The sequence below is a fragment of the Monopterus albus genome, unplaced genomic scaffold (genome assembly GCF_001952655.1).
Source record: "Monopterus albus unplaced genomic scaffold, M_albus_1.0 scaffold290.1, whole genome shotgun sequence".
In the NCBI taxonomy this organism is placed as follows: domain Eukaryota; kingdom Metazoa; phylum Chordata; class Actinopteri; order Synbranchiformes; family Synbranchidae; genus Monopterus; species Monopterus albus.
Genome location: NW_018128170.1, coordinates 809418 through 821000, shown reverse-complemented (window position 1 = coordinate 821000; position 11583 = coordinate 809418). Strand labels below are relative to the sequence as shown.

Sequence of the window (11583 nt, the reverse complement as noted above, 5' to 3'; positions counted from 1 at the left end):
TTCAGTGTTCAGTTTACCTAGTGTTTAGTCTGATGGTCAAAAAGTGCCTTCAGCTGGCTTCAGAGTCTGTGGCTGAGATGTCATGTGAGTTTCTCTCCTTGACACATTGGTGAAGCAACTGTCTCACCAATGTGCCATAGTCGTACTGACTGATTCAGCTGTACTCCAGAGAAACTTTCTGTGGAGTTGCCTGGAGTGGTTCTTTGTCTTCATGGTGAAGACTTTTGCCACATTAACGACTCACCAAAAACAGGGCCCTCCAGACACAGATGTGTTTATACTACAATCAGCTGAAACCCTTTGACTTCACACAAGTGATCTTCTTTTAACTAATTATGTGACTTGTAACCAATTATCTGCACCAGTGGGGATGCAGGTGTGTGGGTGTTTATGCAGACGAGTAGTTTGAATTTTACATTTGTGCTTGTTTCAGATCACTTGATCTGGTTATCATATATTGATTTTTTAAAGGAGGGTAAAATGTCCATTAGAGAGTAAACAAAAAGTGAATTTTATTTTCAGAATATTGTTGTTTCTTTTTGTTTTTATGTAACTATCATCACTTTAAATGAGCTTATGACCAGTGTGACACATGAATGTCAAATGCTAGCCAAAACTACACAAAACAAAGTTCTTCATTGTTGCTCTTCCCCTTTTTCACTACGCAGCTCAGCAGAGGCCAGACAAGGAAACACCCTCCCCCTGCACTCACCAATGAAATGCAGCAAAAGGAGGAGACTGTTGCATGAAACTGCCACCATGTTTCCTGTCAGCTTCACTTCTGGTCAGGACAGGATACTGTACAGAAACTCCAGACAAACCTGCTCTCCCAACATGGCTACACCTCTCACCGACCAGGAGAAGCGCAAGCAGATCAGCATCAGGGGAATTGTGGGAGTGGAGAACGTTACAGAGCTGAAGAAGAGCTTCAATCGACACCTGCACTTCACTCTGGTGAAAGACAGAAATATTGCCACTCCCAGGGATTATTACTTTGCCCTGGCTCACACTGTAAGAGATCACCTGGTGGGGAGATGGATCAGAACGCAGCAGTTTTACTATGAAGCAGACCCAAAGGTAAAAGTCAGAGGTTTTAGTGTCAATGTGAAACTAACCTGCAACTGTAGAAACACATCCAACGTTATTTTAGAGTACAGTGTGATGCATCATGTTCACAACATCTCTGCAAGTAGGTATTGGGAAATACAGTATACTTTAGATACCGGAAATGCCCGAAACAGCTGATAAGAACTGTACGATACTATAAATGTATTGTTTGATAAGTGTTTATGTAAAAAATGATCAGAACTATTACATTTTATAAATAGATGACATTTGAATTGTTTGTTAGATACAGGAAATGCACTTCATTTACAACATACAGTCCTGTCTTAGCCATTAAGCATTTTAAATATATTTGCTAAAATAAATCTACATTTCAGACTCCTTTTTTTTGCTGCATGGTTTGTATTTGTTTTGAATAAAGGCCCCATATTTTGTGCAGGAAAACGTTTACTTGTTCCAGGTTCTTTCATTTGCTGCTCAGCTCTGAGCTGTGTTTCCTGCACCTTCATGTTGTAATCAAATCAAAGTATGTATAAATATTAGTTTGAATTTGATCTTAGCTCAGTAAAGTCTCTGAACAGATGTTTTTGACTTTTTTATGTGTTCAGAGGGTGTATTATCTGTCTCTGGAGTTCTACATGGGCAGGACGCTCCAGAACACGATGATCAACCTGGGGCTGCAGAACGCCTGTGATGAAGCCATCTACCAGGTCAGAGACAGGTTTACAGAAAATGGGGGCAACAACAACCACAAACACACCTGTTGAATGCACATAATGACTGTGATATTTTTGATAACGTTTTCATAAAACACTGGGATTTTTTGCTCCTCTTTGCTGTAGCTCGGCCTGGACATTGAGGAGCTGGAGGACATGGAGGAGGATGCAGGGCTGGGGAATGGAGGTCTAGGCAGACTGGCAGGTAAGAGGCTGAAGATGAGATCTGATCATGTCATATCCCTGCTCCTCTAAACAGTCCAAAGCTACAGAAATAATGGAGGGGAAAAAACAAAAAAGCTTTATGTTGCTTTTAAACTGACATTAAATTGTTCAAATGTTTGTCTTGAAACTCAGCACATGTATGAAAAACCAATCGTTTTTGCATGCAGATGTTTTAATATCTATTTCCATTATGAATCCTAACATACTTCTGCAGGTCTGCTTGTTGAACATGTGAAGCTACTTGTAGCCACAGAAATGTTGCAGCTGACTGTTTTAAATGAGCAGATGAACACGAAACCTCCTTACCAGTGTCATGAACCAAATTTACTTTCTCAGTTCAGCTCTATAGAGTTTGTATGTTTCATTTTATGTGTAATTTCAAATATCTTTTTTGCACACAGCATGTTTCTTGGATTCGATGGCTACCTTGGGTCTTGCAGCGTACGGTTATGGCATTCGATATGAATATGGGATCTTTAACCAGAAGATTAGAGATGGCTGGCAGGTAACTAGAAATTTCAACTCATCAAAGTTCTATCATCTGCTGATTCACTGCTTTTACTTTTCAAACCAGAATCTTTTAAGCCTAATGTCACTAAAATAACAAGGCATCTCCTTGCAAACCCACCATGCTGTTTTTCTAGAGTCCATACATCCTTTATTATTATTAACTTGGAAACTGAGATGGTCATGTTGTCAAGAACGTTAAGCAGAGGCAAAACTTAAATTAATTAGGTCAGGATACATGTATATCACAAGCTAATCATTAACAATAAGTTAGTCAGTGTTCTGCCCCCTTTAGATCCACTGGAGTGGTGTATGCTCCTGGTGGTGGTTGGTGATAAGAGCTTTGAAACGAAAGGTTTTTGCCCTTTTGAATTCTGCTGGTTATTTGCAGGTCAAACCCTGGGAGCAAACATGTAGCTCTGAGCACTAAAGTGGTTTTAAGCAGGACTGTTTTTTCACTGAGGTGGATGAACCTGTATGTTAAATTCCTGATGCTAGTGGATAGTAAATATAGTGAAAGTTGGTACTTTACATTCAGAACGTAACACAAAATGTAATAAGCATTTATCTGGTTGGACTAGGTATAACATTGATCTGTTGGGAGGGGGAGTCCTTGTGTCTTAGCCCAGTTTACTGTACTGAGAGGTCAGATAAGAGAGAATTTACTTGTGTTGCTCAATGACTCTTCTTTTTTTCTGGGCCCCTGCTTCTCTTACACGTTGTCTCATATTAAAGCGTTTTACCTTTACCCTGGACTGACCTAATGTAGGTGGAGGAGGCAGATGATTGGCTGAGACATGGAAACCCCTGGGAGAAAGCCCGTCCTGAGTACATGCTGCCAGTTCACTTCTATGGACGAGTAGAGGAGACGAAAGATGGCCCGAAGTGGGTCGATACTCAGGTAATGATGCTGAATTATTGATTAGGAAGAAAATAAGTAAAGCTGGCCTTGTACTAGAAGACTATGATCCATCCATTATCTGTGCCACTTATTCCTGAATAGGGTCATAGTGGGGCTAGGGCCAATCCCAGCTGTAGACAAACAACCGCCCACACTCACTCCTACAGGCAATTTAGATCTTGCAGGGTCTCTATTAGCAGGACTGTAATTAGATTTCTCTGGAGACTACTTCCCACATGCTCCTGCATGTGGGTACAGCTGCATTTGTGTGCGCACCACCTTAATTCAAAAGACTGAGATGATGCGAGCCTGATAAAACTGCAGCAGTTGCTTAAAAAGTCATCAGGTGTAAGGCCGGCATAACACTACTGGCTTTTATTTTGTAGGATTTTATAAACTTCTACAATAAGAATACACTATAATATGGATATAAGCAAATTGTATAACATTTCTCTTACAAAGACATTTTATATACTGTAAATGCCAGTGTGTTTTATTGTAGTGTCATTCATTATCTGTTTGGTGTCTACAGGAGCAGCTTATAAGTACAACATATCTACTCACAGTTGTACAATGCTGAGAGTGCGGACTCTGTTTTTACTGGTCTCTCTACAGGTGGTGTTGGCGATGCCTTACGACACACCCATCCCTGGCTACATGAACAACACTGTGAATACCATGAGGCTTTGGTCTGCTCGTGCCCCCAACGACTTCAACTTGAGGGACTGTGAGTCCTAAAGCCAACCTTACTTTTCATGTAAAGCCCCCCTTTTACAAAAAAGATTACATTTCCATTTAGATTTCAACAGAAACACTTGCAACAAAAAAAAAGGAAATTGCTGCAACAGTGGTAAGATGCAACCAGGTTTCTAGGTTGCTCAAATTTGGCAGCTTTCTACTCTCCTGCGGAGTTTAGTTTTTACGTTGCATCAGGGGTTAGTTGTGACCAAGGGAACTCAATTCTGACTAAAAAGTAACTCCCACTGCTGTGGGGTGGATAGACCAGGTGAACATTAAGACACTGACCTTTCTAAATATTATATATTTGCATGTATTTGATTACTGGTTGAAAACCCCTGTTTTAAATATCAAGTGCTCTAATATGTAGCATTGTAACTAAAATGCCTTAAATTGTTCATAGTTAATGTTGGAGACTACATCCAGGCTGTTCTGGACAGAAATCTGGCAGAGAACATCTCGCGTGTGCTGTACCCCAATGACAATGTAAGTTCGATATCTACATTTTAGGGTGATACTCATGGGTGACTCAGCGTTGAGGGCAGTGATGCCTCAACTTTTCTTTAACAAGAAATGTATCTTTTTTTTTGTCTCTGGCTTTGGACACTGAGGAACTGTTTTGTCCAAAAAATGTCTATTGCACTAAAATCAAGGCCATAACTGCCTCTGTGGTCTCTCCCATATACTGTAGTTCTTCGAAGGAAAAGAACTTCGTTGGAATTCTTTGTGGTGCCAGCCACACTCCAAGATATTATCCGCCGCTTCAAGACCACTAAGAAGGGCACACCGAGCCGCACCTCCTTCAAGAGCTTCCCAGACAAGGTCAGGATCAAAATTCCACATTAACTAATGAATGCAAAAGGCAAAGGGGCAGTTCCTGCTGCAGTGGAAACTTCATCTCATTTCCTGACTGTGATCAGTGAAAATTATGGTGCATTATGGTGCCAAATGCAACCCGATATCTACAGCTCTTTGTATGCAAACCTGTGGCACAGTCCCTAAATGCAGGTTGTTTTCCTGAATTAAGGGGCCTGTAACTGCACAGTGAAGTCATGTTTTCAACCTAGAGATAAGTTAAACAGAACACAGATCCAATCCAAACATCTTCTTTGGTATTTACACTGTTTTGTCAAATATGTTATAGGCTTGAAGATAGATGCCTCACAGCAACAGCATACTTGAGGTTTTACAACACCAAGTGAGAAACCCTGCAGATATATTATTGTGGCTTTCATGTAAAGGGGAAGCAAATGTTTTGCAGTTTGTGTCTTTAGTTAGAAGATATTTCAGATAATAGACACTTGCAGCCCTGTTTTTTCCTGCTCTATTTCTAATAATACTGAGAGCTGGTTAAAAGTAAACTTTACTGTCTCACTGTGGCCAAAGTAGTAATGTCATGGAACAAACACCTCATTCAACAGACTCTCCTGTTATTCAGCTACAGTTATAAGAGGAAAAAGTCAGTAAGCAGCAGTGTCACCACAGGCTGTCATGTTTTCCAGGTTGCCATTCAGCTAAATGACACTCATCCGTCCATGGCCATCCCCGAGCTGATGAGAATCTTTTTGGACATTGAGAAACTTGACTGGGACACGGTGGGTGCAAATCAAGATTGGCAGGTTTTTGCCTATTGAGTGTGACTTACCATAACTTTAGTTTAAATAAGGAACTCATAAACAACTACAAGCAAATAACATGAAGGAGGTTAACACCACAAAGCATGACGAATGAAACTGATATGTGTGTGTTGCATTAATGTTTATGTGCAGTAGGGAAACTTGTCAAGCAAGTTAAAAAACTCAATCCATGCAGGCAGGAATGATATCAAGAAAGTAGGAAAGATTTACACACTCAGCAAAAGGTTGTTTGTTTATATGGGAAAAAAATCCCAAATTTGATGTCGAATGCAGCAAAAATTAAACTCCTCCCTCCTCCGCAGGCCTGGGACCTCACCAGACGCACCTTTGCCTACACCAACCACACAGTCCTGCCTGAGGCTCTGGAGCGCTGGCCTGTAGAGCTGATGGAGAAACTCCTGCCCAGACACCTGCAGATCATCTACCAGATCAACCAGGTCCACCTCGATGTACGTACCGTGGCTTATAGACAATCTGTCATATTGGTAGTTGAAGTCCCAAGAGAACTTTGTTGGAAAACCCACCTGTCCCTCTCTATTTCTTCTTTTCAACCAAACTTTTATTAAACTCTAAAGCTACATTTAATTACAAACTGACAATAAAGAAAAGTATTAATTTTTCAGTAATAAGAAAAATAAATAATGTTCTATATTGACCAGATGAGTGATTTATGGATCAGATACCCTACAGCTGTCTGTTGTGTTTCTTCAGAGGGTTGCAGCTCTGTATCCAAACAACATCGATAAACTGAGGAAAATGTCTCTGATAGAAGAAGAGGGATGCAAGAGGGTGAACATGGCTCACCTGTGCATTGTGGGATCTCACGCTGTCAACGGAGTTGCTGAGATACATTCCAACATCGTCAAGAATGAAGTGTAAGCCCTCTGCAGATGAATCACAGCCTTAATACATACAGCTATGCATAAAATGATGGGCGTGCAGAAAAGTAAATGAAACTAAATAAACCTAACTGTTTAAAAGCTCATTAAAATAGACAGACCGCTAAAACAGTAGGTGCTAAACACCACATGAGTATGGTCTCAGGTATTGGCACAGAGTTGAATCCCCTCTGTCATGAACTCTCAACAGTAAGTGTGTGACGGGAGTGTGAGAGGCAGGGCTGATGTTCAGAAAGCAAGTAAGAACCTGAGGAGTGACTGAGTATGGTCTGAGTCAGCAGTTTCTTCATGTCTACACATATTTACTACAAAACACACAGTACTTTTTTTTTTTTCCTTATTTGAACAGGAGCAATACACACTACTATGACTCAAATGAGGGCATTTCTGAGTGTCAGGTAGTTAATTTTTGGAACTAAATGGAAGAAATGTCTGAGTGGAAAGTTTGGAAAAATGCATTCAGACAGGTCCTGCTAGTGGCTCTGAGAGACTGCACCAGGTTACAGCGGCTCTATAAGCTACGTAAATGTGAGTCCTGTGTCTTTCATCACCAGGTTTCGGGATTTCAGTGAACTAGAACCAAAGAAGTTCCAGAACAAAACCAACGGCATCACTCCCAGACGGTGGTTGCTGCTCTGCAACCCTGGACTGGCTGAGCTCATAGCTGAGGTCTGTTGAGCTGCTACAGCAATAACCAGTTGGCTAAGTCTCCAAAGACATCATTCTGGTTAGGAGCTCTGACTCCTCACCAGTACATTCCCCAGCTGTTCTATAATGAAATGTTTGCAAAGATTTCTACCTGGACATTTTTTGCAATGCCCTTTAACATTTGTCTTAGGTCATCGGAGATGATTATGTGAAGGACCTCAGCCAGCTTCAGAAGCTGAATGACTTTGTTGACGATGCTGCCTTCATTCGTGATGTTTCTAAAGTGAAACAGGTAAAGTAACTTAAGTACACTTACTGAATCACTGTACTTGACTATAATTGAGTATTTCTACTTTGAGTACATTCATTTAAAACTACTTTATAATTTCATTCCACTACATTTCTGAGGGAAACATGTTTTTATAAGCTGATTTGTGTGTGTTGTTTAAGATGAAAGCAGTGGCTCACAAACGTTTTGGCTCATGACCTCCCAGAAGTGAAGCCATAAAACTTGATCGCCCCCTGCTGGCCGGCTTATTGTAGGTCATAGATTCCACCTCCTCCATGTTAGTGGATGGGACATAAGCCACACTTAAAAACACAAAGTGCACAGGTTCACAGTACAAATACATTTTTCAGAGGTGATTTCTATGGTTTGTGGTAGATATTAACACACTGTGTATACAAGTAGTTGTTTTCTGGTAAGTTTGATTTCAATAAGTTATTTGATGTGATGTAAGAAGGATGTAGTTCAGTTAACTTGATAGCTTTGATTGGTGGGCCTATGCTCTCGCTCCACTTCTGGTCACTACTGTGCAGAATTTGGTTGTAAAAATGCAAAATAGCTGCCGCTGTATTCAAGATATTTTAGGTTCGGTTCGCCATGTCCACGTATATGTCAGTGGTCACACACCAGATGGGTTGTTAGCGGTTCCACCAAGGAGACATTTCACATGGCTGACATGTAGACAGACAACAACAACAACTAAGTTGTTACACAAGTATTACCAGCCACATTTACTGTGGCTGGTAATACTTATGTAGTTTTGCCTAGAATTTTAATGTAGTACCTATAATTGACCATTTGTGATTGGCTTCAAGAAAGCCTAACAAAAATAGTGTTTTCTCAGTGGACTTAAACTTAGAGGATTTTGCCCTATGTGCCTAGTGGAAGGTTTGTTCTAAATCTCCCATTGCATCATGACTTCATGCATTTTGACAGGAACGTTCACCAGGGTCCTGCCAGTGCCTATTTCTGTGTGTAGTAAAATACCATCTCTGTTGTTTCTTATTTCTACAAGTCACTGCAGGCCAACGCATTACAGTCTGACTGATTTGTGCACTTGCAGCTTTAAACGTCTGCACACCAGTGAGCTTTACCTCAGCGAATGACTCCTTTGTTTCCAACTCATGTACATCTGATTTTCTCACAGGACAACAAGGTGAAATTTGCCCACTACCTGGAGAAAGAGTACAGGGTGAAAATAGACCCATCCTCCATGTTTGACGTCCATGTGAAGAGAATCCACGAGTACAAGAGGCAGCTCCTCAACTGCCTGCACATCATCATCATGTACAACCGTATGTAATTCATTTATGTTTGATTAGAAAGTTGCTGAAGTCACTATGGGTGTGATTCTCTGAGTGACAAGCTGCACGACGAAGTCTGACATGTTTTGATTTGGAAGGTCCCCCGCCCAGCTGGTGTTCCAAGCATGTTAAAACAAGCCCTAGGAATGAGCTGCATCTACTCTGAAAATCAAAAGTGGGAATTTTCCATGTGATTAACTGGTTTGGATAAACATGAAAGCAGTTTCATCAGCAATTCTGTTCTATGAAACATGCAATATTGGTATTCGATGCAGAGTGTGAGTGCAGGTGTAGTTTGCATGGCTCCTGAATTTGTCCTTTTTGTTTCACAGGCATCAGAAAAAACCCCGGTGGACCTTTTGTACCACGAACAGTGATCATCGGCGGAAAGGTATGAGCTCAGCCAAATCAAATAACACAACACAGAGGAAGACCAATAAATAGGCCCAGAGTGGTGTGATGTTTTTTTTTTAATAACTCATCCACTGTCGCCCTCTGCAGGCTGCTCCAGGATATCACATGGCCAAGTTGATAGTCAAACTGATCACCTCAGTGGCTGATGTAGTGAATAACGACCCTGTTGTGGGAAACAAGCTGAAGGTCATCTTCCTGGAGAACTACAGGGTGTCCTTAGCAGAGAAAGGTTCCATAGAGACAACTCTCTTTAACACCTGCACATACTGCTGACCTTTTCAACATAAAAACACACAACTGCATCTCTATTTACAAGTCTGTTTTATATCCCAAAGTGTTATTTGGAGGGATTTACTCCAAAATACTTACCTTTCTGAAACGAGGCTAAACTACTTCAAATTAAAAGGATAGTTCACCAAAGTCCTGCTTTAATTGTAGTGACACAGTCTGTGTTTCTCAGTGATACCTGCCACAGATCTGTCAGAGCAGATCTCCACTGCTGGCACTGAGGCTTCAGGAACAGGCAACATGAAGTTCATGCTGAATGGAGCACTGACCATCGGCACCATGGATGGAGCAAACGTGGAGATGGCCCAGGAGGCTGGAGAGGAGAACCTCTTCATCTTTGGCATGAGGGTGGAGGATGTAGCTGAACTGGAAAAAAAGGGGTAAAGGTGCCTCTTTTATCAATTTCTGTCATTTATTTTGGATTATGTTTTTATGTTGTTTAAACTACCTTTCATTTGTTTTTGTTAGTTATGATGCCATGCTGTACTACAAGACAATTCCCGAGCTGAAACAAGTAATGGACCAGATCACAAGTGGATTTTTCAGCCCCAAAAATCCAGACCTTTTCAAAGACCTCACTAACATGCTCTTCAAACATGACCGGTGAGCAACGTAAAGTCAAACACTTTAATTTTTACTTAGTTAACTTCACTTCCTAACACATCCTTTGTTAGTGGTAGTTTTTGTTCTTTGATTGTTCTCACTTATTTCACAAAAGAAACAATTCCAAAATGTGAGCAAATCAACTACTAAATTAAAAACAAACTTTAAACCAAATATAATGTAAGATCTGAATCTGTAGCTTATTACGCCTACCCTACCCTTATTCTAACAATTCCTGTATTAGCCTAAATATACTGTACACAATTCATATGAATATGCACTACATGAAACATTGCCCTTACTATTTTAAACAAACATTCTATTTAAATTCATATTTACCTTCTCTTTTAACAAACATTTGAAAATATTTACTGGTAATACTTTTCTACATTCTATTTTTTGTCATACTTTTGATTTTGCCACACTATAATCAAACAGGTCTTTACATTTTGTTGACTTCTTTGCACTTTGTTCAGTTCAACTTATTTAGTCTCCCTGGTCTCTTGTCAGGTTCAAGGTGTTTGCAGACTTTGAAGACTACATCAAATGCCAGGAAAGGGTCAGCAAGCTCTATCAGGTAACATCTGTCTCAGCCAGACCAGAATAAAATCGTACAGCATTTGCAAACACTTTTAATGGTTTGTGTGAGTCTTCTCCGGTGGCAGTTGGCTGGGTTTGTAGAATGAACTGAATCCTGGAGTGGCTAAAATGTCTTTATTCCTTTTCATTCCCTTTTATTTTTCCTTTTCCCTTTCATTTCATTTTTAAATAATATTTACTTTTAATGTCTATTAAAGACCTTTACAAAAGGCAGGACCAAATTAAAAATAAAGAGCTAGTAACAAGTATAAAAGTGACCACAAATGGGCATAACACCTGCAGAATCTGGAATAAAACGGTGAATATAAAGCTTATAATACAGTGTGCTATTTTTCTCTAACAGAATCCAAAGCAGTGGACAAAGATGGTGATCAAGAACATTGCGGCAACAGGAAAGTTCTCCAGTGACAGGACCATCACAGAGTATGCGACTGAGATTTGGGGCGTCAAGCCGACTGATCTGAAGATCCCGCCGCCAAACGAGCCCCGAGAGGCCATTGAAGAAACAGCTAGAGCTCTGAAGAAAATGTAAACCGTTTTACAACAGAGGGTTTCCTTTTTGTTTACAAAGTAGCAGCTGTTCCTCTGTAGCTTTTAAGCTTTAACACATCATTAACCTTTTCCAGAACCGTTGTCATTTCATGAATCACATTCACACATTATCATTTTTTATTATCAAAGCACTTGCATCAAAGCTTGTCTGTTACAGTTGTTGATCACCAACATGTGCAGTAAATGTGGAGTCACTGTGT

The 11583-nt window shown here is 40.4% G+C and overlaps 1 protein-coding gene across 1 annotated transcript; it reads left to right on the top strand.

The window, feature by feature from the left end:
• The first annotated feature begins 739 nt into the window (after positions 1–739).
• On the top strand, positions 740–11577 carry pygl (phosphorylase, glycogen, liver). The gene is given in 21 exon segments (XM_020622978.1): positions 740–1077; positions 1674–1775; positions 1908–1986; positions 2408–2511; positions 3283–3414; positions 4030–4141; positions 4556–4638; positions 4844–4865; positions 4868–4974; positions 5655–5747; positions 6092–6238; positions 6501–6664; positions 7243–7357; positions 7527–7628; positions 8770–8917; positions 9259–9317; positions 9428–9569; positions 9801–10008; positions 10097–10231; positions 10742–10808; positions 11175–11577. Coding segments are annotated over 21 exon segments (2628 nt in total). The 5' UTR covers positions 740–759; the 3' UTR covers positions 11364–11577.
• The last annotated feature ends 6 nt before the right edge of the window (positions 11578–11583 follow it).